At 39.1% G+C, this 22,194-nt stretch overlaps 2 protein-coding genes across 3 annotated transcripts; one reads left to right on the forward strand and one right to left on the reverse strand.

Annotated features, from left to right (window-relative positions):
* Positions 1-573: 573 nt before the first annotated feature.
* On the forward strand, positions 574-22,078 carry si:dkey-183c6.8 (protein O-GlcNAcase). 2 transcript variants are annotated; one of them, XM_058783568.1, is made up of 17 exons: positions 574-871; positions 5,801-5,852; positions 10,067-10,164; positions 10,727-10,857; positions 10,996-11,167; positions 13,614-13,712; positions 13,818-14,087; positions 15,021-15,107; positions 15,642-16,060; positions 16,215-16,389; positions 16,521-16,577; positions 20,058-20,143; positions 20,319-20,423; positions 20,510-20,601; positions 21,132-21,327; positions 21,445-21,601; positions 21,697-22,078. In XM_058783568.1, exons 1-17 carry the CDS (start codon positions 829-831, stop codon positions 21,831-21,833), a joined length of 2,376 nt encoding a protein of 791 aa, XP_058639551.1. In that variant the 5' UTR covers positions 574-828; the 3' UTR covers positions 21,834-22,078. The 2 variants fall into 2 exon arrangements, with proteins under 2 accessions (XP_058639551.1, XP_058639552.1); XM_058783569.1 differs by lacking the exons at positions 574-871; positions 5,801-5,852 and adding an exon at positions 6,510-7,691.
* Positions 16,599-20,148, reverse strand: LOC131544989 (uncharacterized). The gene is made up of 2 exons (XM_058783570.1): positions 20,010-20,148; positions 16,599-19,782 (listed from the first exon to the last, which is right to left on the reverse strand). Exon 2 carries the CDS (start codon positions 18,655-18,657, stop codon positions 17,986-17,988), a length of 672 nt encoding a protein of 223 aa, XP_058639553.1. The 5' UTR covers positions 18,658-19,782; positions 20,010-20,148; the 3' UTR covers positions 16,599-17,985.
* Positions 22,079-22,194: the final 116 nt, after the last annotated feature.

The raw sequence follows: 22,194 nt of genomic DNA on the forward strand, positions 1-22,194 counted from the left end.
AGGTTTATTGGACTTGTTAGACTCATTCTTATTGGAATAATGTGGAAAAGTGGTCTTATTGGAAAATATCTATTTTTTTTCCCCCCGAAACCCAGAATAGACACGTTTTAATAAACTCGAGCACTTTAAGTAGCAGATGACATAACTGCAACTCTTATAATAAAACAGAATGTTATCATCCCCTGATGTGCATGCTAATATAGTTATCGTTATTGTTATGGTTATCCTTAAAGTTATTGTTTTTGGTGTGAATGGGCTTTAAAACAATAAAATGTTTATAAAATAGTTAAAGTGTAATTGTGATAAACCACTATATACTGTTTAAGCCTTGCTCTACAAAGAAGGAGATTGACTGAGATGGCCAGTTCTGTGAAATATTTTAATTATTTTTGTACAACGATATATTTATTGAAAATTCATCATTTTAACATTTTTGTTTTTGTAAGTTTCAATTCAACTTTGCTAAATCTATTTTACTTATTTTGGATTGTTGTTTTTTTTCTCTCTCTCACTGTTGGAGAAGGGATGCTTGTTTGTGTTGAGAGATCTGGCAACAACGCGCAGAGTGCATAGAGGAGGCAGAGCCGAGCTGACATAGACAAGAAACGTCCACGTTTGACAGTGTGCCAATGTTTGATTATTAAAAAGCAACACATAACAGCAATAATAAACGCAATTCCTCTCTATCTTCATGCCTCGCAGCTTCAGTTCGCATGCTCTGTGTGTGTCGGAGGAGAGGATGCGCGGCTGAAGACTTCAGTCCGGATGAAAAGGCGCGGAGAGACTGAAGCATCCGCATCCTGAGCATCCCGACAGACAATCACAGCGATGATGGAGGGGCGACACGAGTTTTTATGCGGTGTTGTTGAGGGTAAGTTTACGAAACATCATTTATCTGAGTGCTTGGGTGGGAGCCACAGATACGACCAAAGAGATACACGAGATTTATTCGTTAAAATGGCATGTTTAACGTGAATTAGTGCGGTGATGTATTGTCAAACCGTTATTTACGATAAACAAAAACAAGCGCCAAGCTATAAAGACACCTATAACTAGCCTCTAAAATAACCCATTTCTAATTTATGGGCTAGTAGGGCAATTCATCTTATTAAGGCGCCGTGGAGCATCCTGGGTATTTATTTTCATATTTATACTGGAGTGTGATAGGAAGCAGCTGGCCAGAAACCATAAGACACACTCACTCTCAATTACACACACATTTCAGTCCCCTGTGCACACACAGGCATGTTGTGCATATCTCCTAATTGGCCTTACTCTTGTTTGCAGCTCAGTGTCACATTATTGGCTCGGTGGGTGATTTGTCTTTTTTCTCCTGTGAAAATGTCACCCTGCTGGATTCCAGTAGCTTTTTCTTACTGACCCACTACTGTTCTACCGCTGCAAACTTTAGGACCACTCTGGAATGAATATCTAATATCAGGGTTGTCGGGAGAACATGTGGGAAGGAAGAGGGGAGACACACTTTGTGGTCTATAAGTAAATCTAACTTTACTCGCATACATACAGAGCTCTCACGTAAAGGGATATATATACTATGTAACAAATCTCAGCTATGGGATCATTTATATCATTGCAGATTGTGAATGATATTATCGCCCAGCTCTCTATATAAAGATGGATATTTAAGTACATCCAACTTTATCTGCATACATACATTATATTCACGTCAAGCGATATATATACTATATAGCAAATTTTGACTGTTGCAAAATGTAAACTTTATTATCACTTTATTTATTATAAAGCATGATGATATTAAGATATCATAAACATTAACATCATGTTTTTTTCTGTAAACTTGCCTTGACAGTCACTGCCAGAGCTGGGTAGATTACTGACAAATTGTAGTCCGTTACTGATTCCAAATTGCATGGCAAAAATTGTAGTTAGTAACGTAATCCATTACATTACACATTTTTAGGTAATATAATCAGACTACTTTTTTATTACTTTTGACCTAACTAAAAAATAAATAGGATAATCTTGTGCCATATTGATATAAAAATACAGAGGGTAAGAAAATACACTGAACAAAATTATAAACGCAACACTTTTGTTTCTGCCCTTATTTTTCATGAGCTGAACTCAAAGATCTAAGACTTTTTCTATGTACACAAAAGGCCTATTTCTCTCAAATATTGTTCACGAATCTGTCTAAATCTGTGTTTGTGAGCACTTCTCCTTTGCCGAGATACTCCATCCACCTCACAGGTGTGGCATATCAAGATGCTGATTAGACAGCATGATTATTGCACAGGTGTGCCTTAGGCTGGCCACAATAAAAGGCCACTCTAAAATGTGCAGTTTTATCACACAGCACAATGCCACAGATGTCGCAAGTTTTGAGGGAGCGTGCAATTGGCATGCTGACTGCAGGAATGTCCACCAGAGCTGCTGCCCGTGAATTGAATGTTCATTTCTCTACCATAAGCCGTCTCCAAAGGCGTTTCAGAGAATTTGGCAGTACATCCAACCGGCCTCACAACCGCAGACTACGTGTAACCACACCAGCCCAGGACCTCCACATCCAGCATCTTCACCTCCAAGATCGTCTGAGACCAGCCACCCGGACAGCTGCTGCAACAATCGGTTTGCATAACCAAAGAATTTCTGCAAAAACTGTCAGAAACCGTCTCAGGGAAGCTCATCTCATGCTCGTCGTCCTCATCGGGGTCTCGACCTGACTGCAGTTCGTCGTCGTAACCAACTTGAGTGGGCAAATGCTCACATTCGATGGCGTCTGGCACTTTGGAGAGGTGTTCTCTTCACGGATGAATCCCGGTTTTCACTGTTCAGGGCAGATGGCAGACAGCGCGTATGGCGTCGTGTGGGTGAGCGGTTTGCTGATGTCAACGTTGTGGATCGAGTGGCCCATGGTGGCGGTGGGGTTATGGTATGGGCAGGCGTATGTTATGGACAACGAACACAGGTGCATTTAATTGATGGCATTTTGAATGCACAGAGATACCGTGATGAGATCCTGAGGCCCATTGTTGTGCCATTCATCCACGACCATCACCTCGTGTTGCAGCATGATAATGCACGGCCCCATGTTGCAAGGATCTGTACACAATTCCTGGAAGCTGAAAACATCCCAGTTCTTGCATGGCCAGCTTACTCACCGGACATGTCACCCATTGAGCATGTTTGGGATGTTCTGGATCGCCGTATACAACAGTGTGTTCCAGTTCCTGCCAATATTCAGCAACTTCGCACAGCCATTGAAGAGGAGTGGACCAACATTACACAGGCCGCAATCAACAACCTGATCAAATCTATGCGAAGGAGATGTGTTGCACTGCGTGAGGCAAATGGTGGTCACACCAGATACTGACTGGTTTTCGGACCCCCCCAATACAGTAAAACTGCACATTTTAGAGTGGCCTTTTATTGTGGCCAGCCTAAGGCACACCTGTGCAATAATCATGCTGTCTAATCAGCATCTTGATATGCCGCACCTGTGAGGTGGATGGAGTATCTTGGCAAAGGAGAAGTGCTCACTAACACATATTTAGACAGATTTGTGAACAATATTTGAGAGAAATAGGCCTTTTGTGTACATAGAAAAAGTCTTAGATCTTTGAGTTCAGCTCTTGAAAAATGGGGGCAAAAACAAAAGTGTTGCGTTTATAATTTTGTTCAGTGTATATTCTATTTATTGTTATTAACAACATGAAGTGCATTAAACATTACAGTACTTCAAGGTTTGCCAAATTGGGGTTTCGAAAGGAACTGCAGGGGGTTTGTGAGTTTGATGAAAAGCTAATAATTAATTTGGTCATAAAAAAAATATATATATATATATATATAACATCAATTAATATTCACTTGTTTACTTTAAACTATGAATAATTTATTGCTATTGTATGAATATGTAATCAATAAAAAAGTAACTGTAGTCTGATTACGAGTATTTTAAAATGTAATTTAATGAATGTTGGTTTGTCATGTGGCAGTGAAAACATGATGAATGTAGAACATCCAAATTTCAGTCGTACTCCCCGTATTTGTACAACATACTTCTTTAACAGCCGTGAAATTTAAGTTTCAAACCAAAATGAAGTTCCGTTACGAGACAATATGAGATTTCGTATGCAGCTTTTGTATTGTGAAAAGCACTATACAAAAAAATTTACTTGTCTTGACTTGAATAACCACATGTTAGTAAATCCAGACTGCTGTTGAGTAAAAGATTCACTGAGTTTCACTGATATATAAATGTATTCTACACAAATTATTGATTTGTTATTGTTCACATACCAGTAAGGCCAGTCATGCTATATTCATAATTAATTGAAGCAAATCAAGCATGAATATATGCGTGGTTTGTTTTTCCATCAGCATGACAGCCAGCATGAGTAATAAATAACAACCAACCACTGCCTTACCTAATGCAGAAAAATCTAATCCTAGAATGCAAGAACAGCATAATGATGTGCGGTCCCAAACACTGTCAGTGCCAAATTCTATAAAGTTTTGGAAGTTAAGACAAAAATCCATTGGATGTGTCTTGTGAATTTATTTATCAGCCCTCAGTACAAGTTAGTTTGAGTTTATTGAGAGGATGGATGCATATTGTATGGATGTGGATATGGATGTAACTTGGATTAACTTGTTTTTAATGCTGCAATAATTTAATAAATATTAAATATGTGACCCTGGACCACAAAACCAGTCTTAAGTGTCAATTTTTCAAAATTGAGATTTATACATCATCTGAAAGCTGAATAAATAAGCTTTCCATTGATGTATGGATTGTTAGGATCGGACATTATTTGGCCCGAGATACAACTATTTGAAAATCTGGAATCTGAAGGTGCAAAAAAATAAAAATACTGAGAAAATCTCTTTTAAAGTTGTCCAAATGAAGTTCTTAGCAATGCATATTACTAATAAAAAATTAGTAAATAAAAAGTTTTTATATATTTACGGTAATAAATTTACAAAATATCTTCATGGAACATGATCTTTACTTAATATCCTAATGATTTTTGGCATAAAAGAAAAATCGATAATTTTGACCCTTACAATGTATTTTTGGCTATTGCTACAAATATACCCCAGCGACTTAAGACTGGTTTTGTGGTCCAGGGTCACATATATATTATATATTAAATTATATATAAATATATAACTTCATGAATTACATGAATTCTGTGTATTTAAATGTTTTACTAATTATTCTAAATGTTTTCTGCACAAGCAACCATAAAACAGTGCAGAATATGGCAGCAAAAAGTCTGTGCTTGCTTCAAAAATCTGTTTCTCATTGCAGCTTATTCTGGCCAAGAACTACCCACTTAGACAGAAAGAGACCACCTGACCAACATGTGAAATGACCAGCCATAAAGTATTCAAAGTGAATTCAAGTAGTGCTATGGTAGCCTTCATGAAAAAATGTACAGTAAAACACAGTAAAAATAGCTAAATATTTGTATAGACAACTCTTAAAACTATGCAGTTTACTTGTTACAGAGTGCCTCAAACAAAGCTTTGATACATATAATCCTGCGCTGCTTCCCAATGCCCACCCCTAGCGATGGCCCCGACTGGTATTACATAACTGGTCCAGTATAGCATGAAAGCTCCAAGCCCATAATTCAGAGTCTGCCCAAAATCCGACTGTTTTGAGTGGGCTGCAGCGAAGAGGAGGTGGAAGAGAACAGAAATACTGAAGCTTTGTGATGGTTATGAAAAGCTGCCTTGTGTAAATAGAGAACAAATCACGTGTGTGTCTGCATGTTAAAGGTGTGATATATCTGTATATTGTCCTCCTTAGGTTTCTATGGGAGACCCTGGTCAATGGAACAAAGGAAGGTGCTATTTCAGTGGTGAGTATGGAATCAGTGAGTGCACACACACAGTATAGATGGGATGATGAGATTGCACTTTATATGCACTTGTAGGGACACAAAATATGATATATATGCAGTTATGTAATGTAACATGGGATAGTTATTTGGATCATGTTTGCAACATGGTGGTATCAGAGCAGCACAGAGCAGCTGGTGCGTTGCAGAGGTGTAAAGTCGTGTAGGCAGAGAGACAAATGGCTTTTTATGACTAATGACTGGACACTGGTGCCAGCATGACTCCACTGAGCCAGTTTCACACATCTTCGTACATTAGCCATGGTGAAATCAGTGGCAAGGAACAAGTCCATTTTGAATCAGAGCATGGGTGAAGTGGAAGAAAAGAGAAATTATTGTTATCATTTGCCATGTTATATTCTTAAAGAAATAGTTCACCCCAAAATGACTTTTTGTTGAAATTGTGCTCACCCTCAAGCCATCTAAATGAGTTTGTTTCTTTATTGTAAAAGATTTAGTGAGATTTACCATTACAGTGAATGGGTGCCATAAGAATAAGTGTTCAACAGCTGATAAAAGCATCACAACGATACACAAGTAATCCACACGACTCCAGTCCATATTTCTAATAAATAAATCCATCATTTGGGTGTTTTTAAATGTTAATTATTGGACTGGATTCATGTGGATTATTGTGATGTTTTTATCAGCTCTTTGCAATCTCATTCTCACGGCACCCATTCACTGTAAAGTGATGTAGTGTTTCAATGAACAAACAAACTCATCTACATCCATGAAGGCGAGTAAATATCCAGAAAGTTTTCATCTTGGGGTGATCTTTTTGAGGTATCCCTGCTGAAAACACCATCTTTCCATGATGGCTCAGCCTGATTTAGTGCTGGTCTAGCTGGTTGCCATTATGGTTTCCAACAAAACTGAAGCTGTTGGTCAAGCTGGTTAACCTAGGATGCCTTCCTGGTTTATCGAGCTAAGAATCCTGGTGGTGACACCCCAACACACCAGCACCTTAAAAACAAGAATTTGCTGCAGTCCTGTATTCAGTCCCTGCTCCCATTCAGTCAGAAAGCAGTTTTTTTCTCTCTCTGCTGCAGCACTAATGAACAAGCTCACACTTTACTCAGCGAGCTGGCATTAACTAGTAGAACTAGTAGTAACTTTAAGCTTAGTACAGCAGATTTTCTTAAATTTAAAAAAATATGAATAATAGCTTGTGATTGATATATTCTTACCCATTCTGATAAATCTTTATAAACACATGGCATACTGTACATACTATTTGAAATATCACTGATTTGTTTATTTTTTCAGCCTGTTCTGATTGATGCCTTGGGTTGTGATGTCTAAATCAGTAGAATTTATATTAATGTACAATGGCTCGGACATGACAGAAATTAGAGTGTATGGGAATCCATCCGCACAGGAGAGAAGCGAGAGAGTATCCCACCCACGTGATAGAGGCACTGGTCCAAACTCAACCCTGGATGAAAAGATTAATAGTGCAGGCGAAAGAAGGGGAATGAGAACTTTTACACGCTTGAGTGAGAGTGAAGTGATTGTGCTGATGCAGTAGATGAAGGGAAAGAGGGCGGAGAAAAAGGAAGTGGGGAGAAAGAGAAAGAGCAAACGATAGATTCTATCTGTGCATTAGCATTTTAAATAGGTTAGAGAGGGAGAGACCCAAAATTAGCTTTGTGTGTGTGAGAGAGTGAGTGAACGCTTGCTTGAGATTAATCTTTGGGGAGGTTCTTTAATATTTTAGACAAGCACTAACTCAGCCTCAATCTGTTTAGGGAGTCTGCTTTTCTCCTGAGACGCACATGCAGACACACTCATTCTATGGTAGGCAAAGATGTAATATTTCATTTATAGTTAACTCAGTTTGTGTCTGAGATCTTGATTAAGACTTTAATCTGGAAGAAGTCCATTCTTTGAAACTGTCATCTCACAGGTCACAGTTAACTTGCCTTGAGTTTTAGAATATAAACTCTCCTATAACACTTAACACTAGTGTTGTCAGGGTGGTAAAGGAAGAGGAATCAGTTGCAGGGAATAACAGGTTTGAGTCTCAAACACAAAACAGGAACTAGCCACTGTCCGAAAGGGTAACCAGGAAAGATTGCAACCAGGTCCAGTAGTGAAGTGAATGTCAGCTCAGCAGGAGACATCTAGGAAAGGGGTTTCAGAGCGAATGGCAGAGAGCAACAGTCCAAGAGCAAGGAGACAGACAAGCTTTCCAATGAACATCAAGGCACAAGGAATGGCAATTGTGAGAGAGAGGGAGAGTGGTTCCTGGAGGGTGAAGGACTTAACTGGAATCTTCTGAGGCTGGTGGACAAGACTGATATTAGCAGAGCAGCTGGATAGAACCAGAAGGGCAGGGAAGCAGGTAGAGCTGGGCAGCAAGGGATGGGAGGGAGGTGGCAGGCAGAAGGGAGTCCAGCAGCCAGAGCCAATGGGGGAGCAAAAGGGGGTAAAAGGGAAAAACAAAACTAAATGGCAGGAGCTCAAAAAACATGGAACTAGAGAACACATAACTAAATAAAAAAGAAAAAGAAGCCTAACATCAAAAAGTATAAAATAATTTCAGAGGAAACTATGCAAGACAACAGCAGGAACAGGCTCACAGCCACCACCAACAACAACCAGAGCCACGTTAACTCAGCAGAGCAGAGACTTGTTCCAGCACAGAACAGAAAACAAGAGGGGAATATAAAGGGTGACTAATGATCTAAAACAGGTGTTAACCCTAACAAGATAATCAGGTAACAAGAGGGGCGGGGTAACAATAGACAATAGAGCACATGGCAAACACAAATACCAACTGACAGCCATGTGCTCTGACCCCAGGTGAAAAACAAATATTTAAAAAATGTATTTAGCTACCACTTGTAGTACACTTGAGTGTACTAGTGTATGAAAGATGGGTTCAAGTGTACTACAAGTGGTAACTAAATACATTTTTTAAATACAAAGATAGTATGTTAAAAGTACATTTTATTTCATATTCACGGTGTCTCAAAATATCACAGTTGAGTACACTTAGATGATCTTAAGTTGACCTTAAGAAGTACTGAAGGATCATTTTTTGTATATTAAGTACAAAATTAGTGCGCGGAAATAGAGCACTTTAAGTACATTATGGAAGTGCACTTTTTTTTCACCTGGGAGACAAGGACACAACATAAACAAACCCAGATCCAAGTTTATTTAATGTCCACTAACAATGCCCAACAGTATATAGACTAAACATCATGATTACCGCTAAGTAGAATTAAATAATATTTTTTACAATAATTTTGGCAAATGTACAACTTGAATTATGCATAATTAAAATATCAATATTTTAGATTTTTTTTGTCATTCAACTTTTAGATTTGAATTAGATTAGATTTTTTAGATTTTACATTATGGAATTTACTTCACATTGACATGTTGGTTACGAAGTATAATAAGTTTTGAAATTTTTAAAGGGAAAATTGCAAAATGACTACTTCACTCATTATGTAGTTTGTAAAAATTTTATATATTAAAGAATATTTTTTATTTATATAATATTATATATAAAGAATATAGATTTTGCCTTTTAAGATTTGGGTTTAAAGGGCATTTTATCTGGGGCATGGATAAAGCAATAAAATCTTAAAGTCATTTTTTTTTTAAATTGCAAAAATAAATTATAAAAGCATAGTAAGAAGTTCTCAAGACAGTTTTAATGTGACCTTTATATCACAAAAGTGAGTTCCCATGGGACTTGAAAGTTCAAGTTAAATCTCTGTATTGGTAATAGTGCACATTTTGTGCAATAATCATGATCTTCATTTAATATTTATTTAGAGGCCATTGTCATTGCCACCGAAATGATTATATTAAGAACAACATTTAAATATCGCACTGCAGTTAAACTGTTTTTCTTCATAAATAGGTTGAAATTCATAGAGGGGCAGACCATTTACTTTTTTCCTCTGCAGAGGAATCGACCCTTTGCTGTTGTTAAACTCACACCCATTGCCTGCAGGAAATGCAACCCCTTATATTATTAATGATGCAAGATCAATGAATGTCTCTATTTTCTGCCTCTCTCTCTCTCTCTCTCTTTCTCCCTGCTGTGCCTTGTGCTCTTCTTACACAATATTCTCAAAACGTGATGGAAAATCCATTTTAAATTCTGAAATGATTTGTCTCTTAATGCACCTGTTCCCTATTGTCCCTTTCAGGATGCAGATGTGGAGTTTGAACACATATCTGTATGGTCCTAAAGATGATCTGAAGCACAGGTTACTGTGGCGGGAGGTTTATTCAGCAGAGGAAGAGGGTATGTGTATTCATTATGCCCAGTATTTATTCAAATTACATTATATTGAAGCACTGGGTTAAAGTGTTTATTTAATCTGTCTATTTTAATTTCATTTAGTGATCTTTTTATAGCTAAAGGCTTTCGTTATTTTTATTATTACTGCCCCAAAAATATTCATATCTAGAAACAATAATCTGAGCAATCAGAATATAAATTCTTGATCATCTTAGCAGAGATTGTTAAAATGTATTTCCAAGAAGAAAATTCCTAAATTGCACCTAATCATATTATATATCATATTGTATTAAATTATATTTTGCCATTATTTGCCATTCAGTTATTGGTGTGAGCTGCTGCTGTGCGTTAGGCACAGAAAAAAAGAAGAAGCCTTTTTTCAGATAATTAACTATATAAAAAGATACATTTTTGCCTGAATTCAGTATAACAAATAATGACTCATGAATATTGTTATAAAATAGTGTGATTCTTGTATCGTATTTGTGGCACCGTTGCGGCACTATATTTCTGTGAATGCTTTCACGTTTTCATTCTCTCTCCATCAATCTGTCACTGTCTCCAGCTCAGTTGAAAACTTTGGTGTGTGAGGCAGAGTCGAGGGATCTGACATTTGTATACGCTCTTTCTCCGGGTCAGGACATCGTCTTCTCCAGCTCTTGTGACCTCACACTGCTTAAACGCAAACTCAGACAGGTAAGCAAACTCACTTCATCTCCCTCTCATTTTCATTGTGCTTTCTTGTGATCAAAGACACATTTGCACAACTGTTGTACTGTTTGACTAATACGTGTTTGCTCATGAATGCCTTGTTCTCTTTAATTTCACCACTAGGTGTCAGACCTGGGCTGTCAGGCTTTTGCCCTCCTATTTGATGACATTGATCACTCCATGTGCCAGTCAGATACAGAGGCCTTTTCCTCATTCGCTCACGCCCAGGTTATCGTGGCCAATGAGATCTTCCGTTTCCTGGGGGAACCACCTGTCTTCCTATTCTGTCCCACTGGTAAGCTAATACATAAATAGGTCAAGCTTAGTTCATTACAGAGTAATAATCTGTTTAATAAAGCGACACATTTATTTAATGTTACCTTAAAGGAATAGTTTAAACAAAAATTAAAATTGGCTTAAGATGTATTAACCCTCAAGCTATCCAAGATTTTGTTTCTTCATAAGTAATTTAGCATTACGTCACTTGTTCACAAATGGGTCCTCTGCAGTGAATGGGTGCCGTCAGAATGAGAGTCCAAACAGCTGATAAAAACATCACAATAATCCACAAGAGTCCAGTCCATCAATTAACATCTTGTGAAGTAAAAACTGTGTTTGTAAGAAACAAATAAACCATTGAGGCATTTAAATTTAAATGATAGCTTCTGGCCAAAATATACATAATCCATAAATCCATAATCTACAACCGGAATTCTGGAAATGTTGGGATGTTTTTAAAATTTGAATAAAATGAAAACTAAAAGATTTTCAGCTCACATGAGCCAATATTTTATTCACAATAGAACATAGGGAACATAGCAAATGTTTAAACTGAGAAATTTTACACTTTTATCCCCTAAATGAGCTCATTTCAAATTTGATGCGTGCTACAGGTCTCAAAATAGGTGACACGGGGGCAACAAAGGGCTGAAAAAGCAAGAAATTTTGAAAAGATTCATCTGGGAGAACATCTAGCAACTAATTAAGTTAATTGACATCAGGTCTGTAACATGATTAGCTATAAAAGGAATGTCTTAGAGAGGCAGAGTCTCTCAGAAGTAATGGGCAGATGCTCTCCAATCTGTGAAAGAGTGCATAAAAAGATTGTGGAATACTTTAAAAACAACATTTCTCAACGTCAGATTGCAAAGGCTTTGCAAATCTCATCAGTGCATAACATCATCAAAAGATTCAGAGAAACTGGAGAAATCTCCAGTGCGTAAGGGACAAGGCCGAAGATCTTTGTTGGATGCCCGTGGTCTTCGGGCCCTCAGACAACACTGCATCACTCATCGGCATGATTCTGTCATTGACATTACTAAATGGGCCCAGGAATACTTCCAGAAACCACTGTCAGTAAACACAATCCGCCGTGCCATCTGCAGATGCCAACTAAACCTCTATCATGCAAAAAGGAAGCTATATGTGAACATGGTCCAGAAGCGCAGTCGGGTTCCTGTGGGCCAAGGCTCATTTAAATTCGACTGTTTCAAAATGGAAAAGTGTTCTATGGTCAGACGAGTCCAAATTTGACATTCTTGTTGGAAATCACGGACGCCGTGTCCTCCGGGCTAAAGAGGAGGGAGACCTTCCAGCATGTTATCAGCGTTCACTAAAAGCCAGTATCTCTGATGGTATGGGGGTGCATAAGTGCATATGGTATGGGCAGCTTGCATGTTTTGGAAGGCACTATTAATGCTGAAAGGTATATAAAGGTTTTAGAGTAACATATGCTCCCCTCCAGACGACGTCTATTTCAGCAATGCAAAACTACATACTGCAGCTATTACAACAGCATGGCTTCGTAGTAGAAGAGTCCGGGTGCAGATCTTTCACCTATAGAGAACATTTGGTGAATCATTAAACGAAAAATACGTCAAAGATGACCACAAACTCTTCAGCAGCTGGAAACCTATATCAGGTAAGAATGGGACCAAATTCCAACTCCAGAAACTCATAACCTTGATGCCCAGACGTCTTCAAACTGTTTTGAAAAGAAGAGGAGATGCTATACCATGGTAAACATGCCCCCGTCCCAACTGTTTTGAGACCTGTAGCAGGCATCAAACTTGAAATGAGCTCATTTTGTGCATAAAATTGTAAAATTTAAACATTTGTTATGTTATTTGTTCTATTGTGAATAAAATATTGGCTCATGTGATTTGAAATTCTTTTAGTTTTCATTTTATTCAAAATTTAAAAACGTCCCAACATTTTGGGAATTTGGGTTGTATACTAATCCCCTTTTGTCCTCTCACATCAAAATTCACCAACATATTTGTTTAGAACAGTTTTTTACTGTTTTTGCTTGTGAGCAGTGCTTGATCTGTGCATATTTCTCTCCTGATTCAGACCTGAGGAAGCAATGATTTGAAGTTAAAAAACGCCTTGATGGATTTGTGTAATACAAACATACAGCTTTTACTTTACAAGACATTGTTTGATAGACTGGACCGTAGATTACTTGTAGATTATTGTGATGCTTTTATTAGCTGCTTGGACTCTCATTCTGACGGTACCCATTCACTGCAGAGGATCCATTGGTGAGCAAGTGATGGAATGCTATAATGGTAAACTTTTCCAAAACTGTTTCAATGAAGAAACAAATTTATCTACATTTTGGATGATCTGACACTGCTCTTCCCATCTTAAAACCTCATTGTCATTCTGTGTGTTTTCTTACATTGTTCTCTCCTTCTTTCCCCCAAACAGTACTGTGCTGTTATTTCTTTTCTCTCTAGAGTACTGTAGTTCTCTGTGCACTCCTAGCGTGTCAAAATCTTCCTACCTGCTGACAATTGGGGAGGATCTTCTCCCTGGCATCTCTGTCATCTGGACCGGTGAGAGACATTTTCAGTGTGTCCTTAAAAAATCACAGTCCGTGTCAGTTTGTTACAGAAACCACACTTCTAACATTAACATATTTGGTCATCGCTCTCCTATAGGAAATAAGGTGATATCACGGGAACTGAGTCCTGAATCACTAGCTGAGGTCCAGTCGGTGCTTCGAAGGCCACCCCTCATTTGGGACAACCTTCATGCTAATGATTATGACTCCCGACGTGTCTTCCTGGGGCCTTTTAAGGGCCGCCCCACCGGACTAAGGGCCCATTTGAGGGGTCTGCTGCTAAATCCAAACTGCGAATTTGAAGCCAATTTCATCCCTCTGCATACCCTGGGAAGCTGGTATAAAGAAGTAAAAGAGGAGGGGAAAGGTGAGAGCAGAATGGAGGATAGAGAGGCTTAAATATTGTAGGATGGATAAAAATATGTTAAGACTATGAGATTGATTCCCAGGGCATGCAAAATCTGATAAAATGTATATCTTGAATGGAAATAAGTTTTGTATAAAAGCATCTGCTACTGCAAATTCATAAATGTAAAAACGTAGAGTGTTTAAACTAGGGATGCAACGATACCATTTTTTCAGAACCGATCCGATCTGATCCCGAAAATTCTGAGTATCTGCCGATACCGATTCAATCCGATACCAGCGCAGTTTTTTTTTTTTTAAATCGATGTAGAATTTCTATTCTTCTGTGTTGACCTGATCATCACTCTTTTGTGTTAAACACAATCTACTACATATAGATAACTTAATTTTAATGAAAAATTACAAATGAAAAAATATATAATCATAATCTATGACAAAAATACTATTATAAACTAGGTTAGTGGATAATTTAGCAGCAAAAGATACTCTAGAAAAATCATGGGTGCACAATAATTTTATAAAACCTAGTGAAACATTTTTATTTTTTTCAAATAAAAGTGATTAAGTGTAGGACTAAATCTGGTAAAATGGTACACATTGCTCTTTGTATTGTTGTAAAATACATTCATGAACTATGGAACAGCTTCAGAACACTTGAAATATAGTGCACGAAAACTTTATGGTGCTTTATAATGTTTTTGTGCCTTTCGTGGGGCTCAACAATAACACAGAATAGTATACGTACAATATCGGATTTGGATCGGTCTCGTCTGACCGATACCCGATCCACAGAAAATGACCGTATCGGAGCCGATACCGAGTACTGGATCAATGCATCCTTAGTTTAAACATTGAATGAACAAACATACAGTAGCACTCAATAGGAGTATAAAGAAATATTCTACCCCTTGCTGACCTAGTATATCCTCTGTAGGTGATGAAGAGGCCTATAGTGTGGATAGAGCATTGTCATCTGCCTTGCAAGACTGGATGAAGGAGCTCAGCCTTCCTCTGCAGCCTGGTAAAGCATCTTGAAACATCTGTTTAAAAAAATATTTATTTGTAAATTTGAAAAGTGATTTATGTACATTAAATATATTTAACTTTTTATTTGTTATTTCATAAAATGTAATAATGACTAAATACACATTTATTATCATTTTATTATTTTATTAACATTTTTGTGCTATGTATGTATTATCATAATAATTAGTCATATTTGTAACTAGCTTTTATTTTTTATATATTTTATTTTCATTTTCATTTTAGTAATGTTGTTATGTGCTTTTTTTAAATTAGTTGTATTGTATTTTTATTTTACCGGTATTTTATTTTTTTATATTTCTTTTGAGATTTAATTTCTGTTTATTTCAGTTTTAGTTCTACTAATTTTGGTACTTAAACTTAGTTTATTTCAGCTAGTTTCAGCTTCAGTTTCTTGAGTTTTAAGTTTAATTTATACTAATTGATTATTAATTATTGTCACAAAGAATCTGTTGTAAGTGCTGACATGAATTTGATTTTGAGTCCAATTATTGTTCACTGTTTCTTTTAGGACGTCAAGTGAGGCCTACAGACCTCAAGCCCTTAACACTCTCTGTTAAATCAAAATCCTCCGATAGCTCAGACAATCAACGTGGAGCCCAGCCCAAATGTCCCATGACCTCTTCCCGGAGCACAGGGGCTCTCGCTAGCGATGAAATCCCAGCAGACCCTGTTATGAGCCAGGTTCTGAAAGCTGGGGAGAACCAGGTCTCCTGGAGCTTCAGCCATGAAAAGACCCCTAGAAGGGGATTGTGTTCTGGGAGGGTTCCTCTCAGCGAGGCCCAGGTACGGCTGCTTGTAGGCCTGTACTACCTGCCTCATGAACACGGACCACCTGCTCAGAATCTGCTGCAGGACCTCACGTGGCTCAAAGCCAACTGTCATTGCGTCAGTGTCAATGGCAATGGCAAGAAGGCCTCGCCACAGAAGGTGAAAAGACCCTTTTTATTAAATATATTCATTATTAATTCACTTGTCATTTGATTTGTTTTTAATAAAGTTGATGATATTGAGATTATAGTAATGATTCATCATGAAGGTGGTATTTGGTTGAGGTTTTTGTTGTTAATTTTTGCTCTCTCAGGTAGAAGAATGGCGGGAACGTGCAGGCCGTTTCCTGTCTGCGTGTAATGATGTGGCTTTACTGCACGGTGCTGTTGTGAACAGCATCAATAGGGCTGTTCTCTACGACCTTTACCCTTACATCTGGGACTTGAGAAACACCCTGCTGGTGGCCAAGGCTTTCATCTGCTGGCTAGGTAAGAGAGACAGTAGGGATGATTTGATCTCGACAATCTTGTCTTGTCACGTAGGCCTTTTTCCCTCATGTGATAAATAAAAAGTGAAGAACCCGTCTCCCATCTTCTCACAAGCATATCTCCTTTCACAGAGGGGCGTATACTGAGTGAAGGTTCTCCACTAGGCTCCTGGAAGAACTGCTTCCACTGTGAGTGTCAAAAATGCACCTATACACTGTAGCATATTAATTTCTGCATATTTAGTTTTCTGAAGTCTATACTAGCTTTGTGTGAAGAAAAGAAAGAAATGTAGAAATATTCAGAAATGTTGTGCTGTGCTGCAGCCCTCAAGTCTTATTCATGTTAGTTTACACTGCTTTTCAAATGACTGTGGTCACTAAGATTTTTTTTTTAATAAATTAAAAATACTAAGCAGAAAATATTAAGCAGCATAACTGTTTTCAACATTGATAATATAAAAATGTTTTTGAACACCGAATGAGCATATCAGAGTGTTTTCTAATGAATCATGTATCACAGCTTTGCAATCACAGGCATAAATTAGATTTTCAGATATATTAAAAGAGAGAGAAAAAAAAAAAAAATGTTATTTTAATTTGTAATAATGTTCAAATCAAATAAATGCAGCTTTCGTGACCAATGTGTAACCCAAATTAATATATGGTTTAAAATGAGTATAGTTGATTACTGTAACATGCATGGCCAGACACAGAGGTGAGTGATAAGTTGACGTTTATTGAACAGAAAGAGGAATAAAGGGGTATACTCAGCGTCCACGTCGTAGTTACGAGATCGGACCTCAAGTGAACTGTGGCGTGTGCTTTTATGCTGTGGGTAAGTGGCTGTGGAGATAAGGAGCAGGTGCAGGTGATTAGGACTCCGATGAGGGTGCTCAGTGAAGACGTGGTGAGGAATGCCCGACGGATCCGTGACAGTACCTCCCCCTCCTGGAAGGCACGTCCCGCGCCGTAACAATACCACTGGGGAGGGGGGGTGGGCGCCTTGGAAGCTGGTGCAGGATAGGGAATACAGGGGAGGCATCCAAGGCGGAACAGAAGACTCTGGGAGGCCATAGCGGATCCGGGGACTCGGGCGGCCATGGTAGAGCAGGGAGCTTGGGAGGCCATGGCGGTTCCGGGGACTCGGGCGGCCATGGCGGAGCAGGGAGCTTGGGAGGCCAAGGTGGATCCGGGGACTCGGGCGGCCATGGCAGAGCAGGGAGCTTGGGAGGCCATGGCGGATCCGGGAGCTTGGGAGGCCATGGTGGATCCGGGGACTCGGGCGGCCATGGCAGGGTCGACCCTTCAGGGGGCCATGATCGAGAGGCCATAGTGGCCCTGACCAAGGTCCCGAGTATGGCCACTATGGCCATCAGGACCACGGGTATATAGCCCCCCCCAAAAAAATTTTTGGGATGAAATTAGGGACCTTTAGCCTCTGGGAGGAATCTGGTGGGCGTTTTGGGGGCGCGGGCTCTTGGCGGCGCTCAGGCAGCGCTGCAGGATAGGGAAGTATGCGCTCAGGCAGCGCTGAGCTGGACGGAACCAGCGGAGACTCTTGGGGGCGCTCTGGAGGCGCGGAGATAGGGAGGCGCCTTCATGGCGTAGGCACTGGGGGGCGCTCTGGAAGCGCAAAGCTGGATGGAACCAGCGGAGACACTGGAGGGCTCTTGAGAGGAATTGGCACTGGTGGGCACTTACGAGGAGTAGGTACTGGCGGGCACGACATCCCCTCATACTCCACCAAAATCCCTATAGGCACTTGAGTCTCCGTCATCGGGCTTGCCATACTCCTCTTTGGCGGAGGAAGGCTACTAGAGCTGAGGACGAGGGAGGTGTTATGGAGGACACGGGGGTATTTGGGGTCGGGCCGGCAGTCGGAGCCATTGGCATGATATGTGGGGGTTCTGGGCATGAGATGAGCTGGCGCGATGCGGCGTGATTCTGAGTGGGCTGGACGACGAGACTTACAAGGGTCCTTGACTTCGTGGACTTCAAATTCGGAGCCATTTAAAAAGAGCACAAGATTAATCAATTCGATCAGGGGAAACTCCGAGGAAGGAAGATCGCAGCGAATCGTGTCATCGTCCAGCCCCATCAGAAAGCACGCACCAAGAGCGGCGTCGCGCCAGTTCAGCTGGTGAACTAGCTCACAGAAGTCCTCCACATACTGCTCCAATCTCCGACCGGCCTGCCGTAAGCCCCACAGCCTTTCCTCCGCCGTCATCGAGTCCGTTTCGGTTACGGTCCGATCTTCTGTAACATGCATGGCCAGACACAGAGGTGAGTGATAACAAGTTGACGTTTATTGAACAGGAAGAGGAAGAGGAATAAAGGGGTATACTCAGCGATGCAAATACTCAGCACGTAGATTGTGGGGAGTAGAGTCCACGTCGTAGTTACGAGATCGGACCTTGAGTGAACTGTGGCGTGTGCTTTTATGCTGTGGGTAAGTGGCTGTGGAGATAAGGAGCAGGTGCAGGTGATTAGGACTCCGGTGAGGGTGCTCAGTGAAGACGTGGTGAGGAATGCCCGACGGATCCGTGACAATTACATAACTACATTGATTCACAATATAATAATACGAAGATAAACATAATACACTATAGTTAATAAATAAATAGACTGAAATATACAACTCATTAAGAGTCTATAGGGAATTTGAATGAAAACATGTCTGTTGACCACACAATTGGAATAAATTGACCACAATATTGAACTGAGTTGAACTGAACTACACCACACAATTGAACTGAGTTGAACTGAACTACACCACACAATTGAACTGAGTTGAACTGAACTATACCACACAATTGAATTGAGTTGAACTGAAATACATCACACAATTGAACTGAGTTGAACTGAACTACATCACACAATTGAATTGAGTTGAACTGAACTACATCACACAATTGAATTGAGTTGAACTGAACTACATCACAACTGAACAGAATTGAATTTAAGTGCTACAGACATTTAGATTGTATATTGTTTTACTTTGTGTTTTATGTCATGACATAACATGTGATTATTTTGTTTATTTTGAGTTTGATGAACTGTAGGAAAAAAAGTTAATTAAAACAAATAGCAGCCTTAATAGATCATCAAATACAAGTGGATCCACTGCACTAAACTAATTTATTTATTATTTATAACTATTTATACTTATTAAAAACAAACAAACAAAAAATACTAAAAGGAAAGAAGATTTTACTGTTATAAGATTTGTAAGATTTAATAACTTGTATGTATAATATAGTTTGCCTCTTAGTAAAGTGCGGGCTTTTTGTACTCAATATCTGGTCTCCATTCTGATTTTATATTTGTTTCTCCCACTCCTTGAGAACCTAGAACTGGTCCAGTACCGTAAGTGTTGTGTTGGAGTACGCAGGTGCTGCAAATGCAAAAATATAAAACTTTTTTTTACCAACCCCAAGCTTTTGAACAGTAGTGTATTCAAACAGTAGTATGTTCAAATATGGTTAATCAAAAATATGGTGCATCAAAAAATGTCACATCAGTGTCAAACACATTAAAACCTATCTTGTAACTGACAGAAATAAGACAGTTCACAGATAATGTTCACAGTTAAACAACACAAATTGATTTGTTTATACCTACTGGTTCCTGCAGTGGATTGATACTCTTGATGTTTGGGATTGTTCACAGGGTGTGGAGCTTCCTCAGGGGCGGAGCTCCATGGTGTGGAGGCGGAGCCTTGGGTGTTTAAAGGAGGACTATCTGGAGAGGTGCAGGTAGGAATGATATAATTAACTAGATAGTAAAGTTTGGATACAAACTTTAAGTTGGCTTGAAAAAGCCTAGCCAGAAAGTTTGTAAAAATTTTAAAAGCTTGAAGTTTGAAGGTTTGATCTTTTCCTGTCCTTATCTGTTCTTGTTTTGTCTGCCTCTGGTGTTGGTGTGAATCAGATGCTTCTGCCTGTGGGGACCAGCAGTGAGTTGTTCAGTCACCCTCCCCCTCTGTTCCCCACCTCTCGACTTTATAATATACGGCCATTCCAACAAAAAGACAAGGTGACTCAAGCACACTTGGTAACCAGTTGACTCAACCTCGTTACATATTTCTGACTCTTCTCATTGTCTTTTTTCCACAACTTTAGGTGGAGCTGTACCGAATGGTGCGTCAGTTGCATCAGAGGGGTAAAGGGAGCCAGGATGCTGCCATCTCTCATCCAGATTTCATTGGGGACAGGCAAGAATTGCTCCCAAGCATATCACAGCCCCTATATAAAATGTTCTGACTTTTATTGTTCAGTAGATGCCTCCATCTGAGCACAAACTATATCTTCTCATTGCGGTCACTGATTCCTGAGATTGAGAAGTGACATTAAAGACATTTATAATGTTACAAAATAAATAAATGTGACACTTAAGACTGGAATAATGGCTGCTGAACAATCAGCCTTGCCATTACAGGAATAAATTTCACTTAAAAACATATTAAAATAAAATATGAATTCAAAATATTAACAATATTTCACAATATTGCTGTTTTACTAATAAATGCAGCCTTGGAGGACTTGTGCAGACTTATTTCTAAATCATTAAAAAATCGTACCAACCCCAAACATTTGAATGGTACTTTATATAAAGAGAAAACACATTCTGTAAGAAAATACAAGAAAAACAGGAGGTTGTACTAAAATGTAATTCCTTAATGTTTTGCAGCCCTGAGGTATATGAGAAATATCAGCCTTTTTCTGGTGTGTGTTTGTGTTTTAGGTGTCTGGGTGCGTCTCTGGCCTTGTGCCCAGAGTACAGCTTGGTTCTGGAGGATGAACTGGGTGTATGTGGGTGCGCTGTGGGTATTCTGGATGTCCGCTCCTTTGCCAAACGATGTCAGGCCACCTGGCTACCTGCTATGTGGGACAAATATCCTTTACGGCCCCACGGAGCGAGTGGACATACTGCAACAAAGGTAAGATTTTAAACTAAACACACAACCACACTTATTATGCAGTACTTTTAAAATGGTGCAATAGTAACATCTAATCCCGACATGTCTTGAATTGTACTTTCTCCTCCAAACCCCTAGGAGGCGCTGCTGTATTTCCATGAAGAACAGGACTATCCAGACTCCCTGCTGTATCATTTCCCATCTCAGCTCAGGCTTGAGGCTCTTCCTGAACTGGTGGACTGTAGCGTCAGTCGTAGCCTCCTCACAGCCCTGCTAACGGCCCTCAAAGCTAACGGTGAACTAACTGATTTTAAGCATATTCCCAGACTGGCTGAATAGTATCCTTGATATTAGCCTGCCTTGAGTATTTCATTTTTCTTTCTTCCTCAGGTTCACAGGGTGTATTTTGCGAGGTCCAGCCTACAGATGGATTACGGATGGAATTTTTGACAAAGCTGGGATTTCTGGAGATCCTCCGTGGAGAAGCACGGCCTAGAGAAGGTGTAGTTTTGGGGAGGCTGTTATAAGCAAATATCCAAACCACACAGGATCCAGCTGAAAGAAAATCAGATTTTAAATGAACATGTTGCCATGTTTGAGGCTGGAGCTGTGGTTATAGTTGTGCTTAGAAAAATGGTTGGGCTTAGAAAGTGCTTTGGTGAAGCATTAAGGTCTATTTCCCCCCAAAAAAAAATAAATATACGAAATGCATTTTGCATGCCAAAATCAAATCCAAGATCAGATGGGGAAAAAACAAAACAAATATATATATATATATATATATATATATATATATATATATATATATATATATATATATATATATATATATATATATATATATATATATATATATATATATATATATATATATATATATATATTTGT

The sequence above is a fragment of the Onychostoma macrolepis genome, chromosome 07, assembly GCF_012432095.1.
Source record: "Onychostoma macrolepis isolate SWU-2019 chromosome 07, ASM1243209v1, whole genome shotgun sequence".
Lineage (NCBI taxonomy): Eukaryota > Metazoa > Chordata > Actinopteri > Cypriniformes > Cyprinidae > Onychostoma > Onychostoma macrolepis.

What these genes read in the sequence shown, in the direction of transcription:
- si:dkey-183c6.8 (XM_058783568.1), top strand. Translation starts at nt 829, where the DNA reads ATGATGGAGGGGCGACACGAGTTTTTATGCGGTGTTGTTGAGG. An exon ending in CTTCCTATTCTGTCCCACTG is followed by an intron (nt 11,168 to 13,613) that starts GTAAGCTAATAC and finishes TTTTCTCTCTAG; the next exon opens with AGTACTGTAGTTCTCTGTGC. An exon ending in CATTCCAACAAAAAGACAAG is followed by an intron (nt 20,424 to 20,509) that starts GTGACTCAAGCA and finishes CCACAACTTTAG; the next exon opens with GTGGAGCTGTACCGAATGGT.
- LOC131544989 (XM_058783570.1), bottom strand. Translation starts at nt 18,657, where the DNA reads ATGCATGTTACAGAAGATCGGACCGTAACCGAAACGGACTCGATGACG.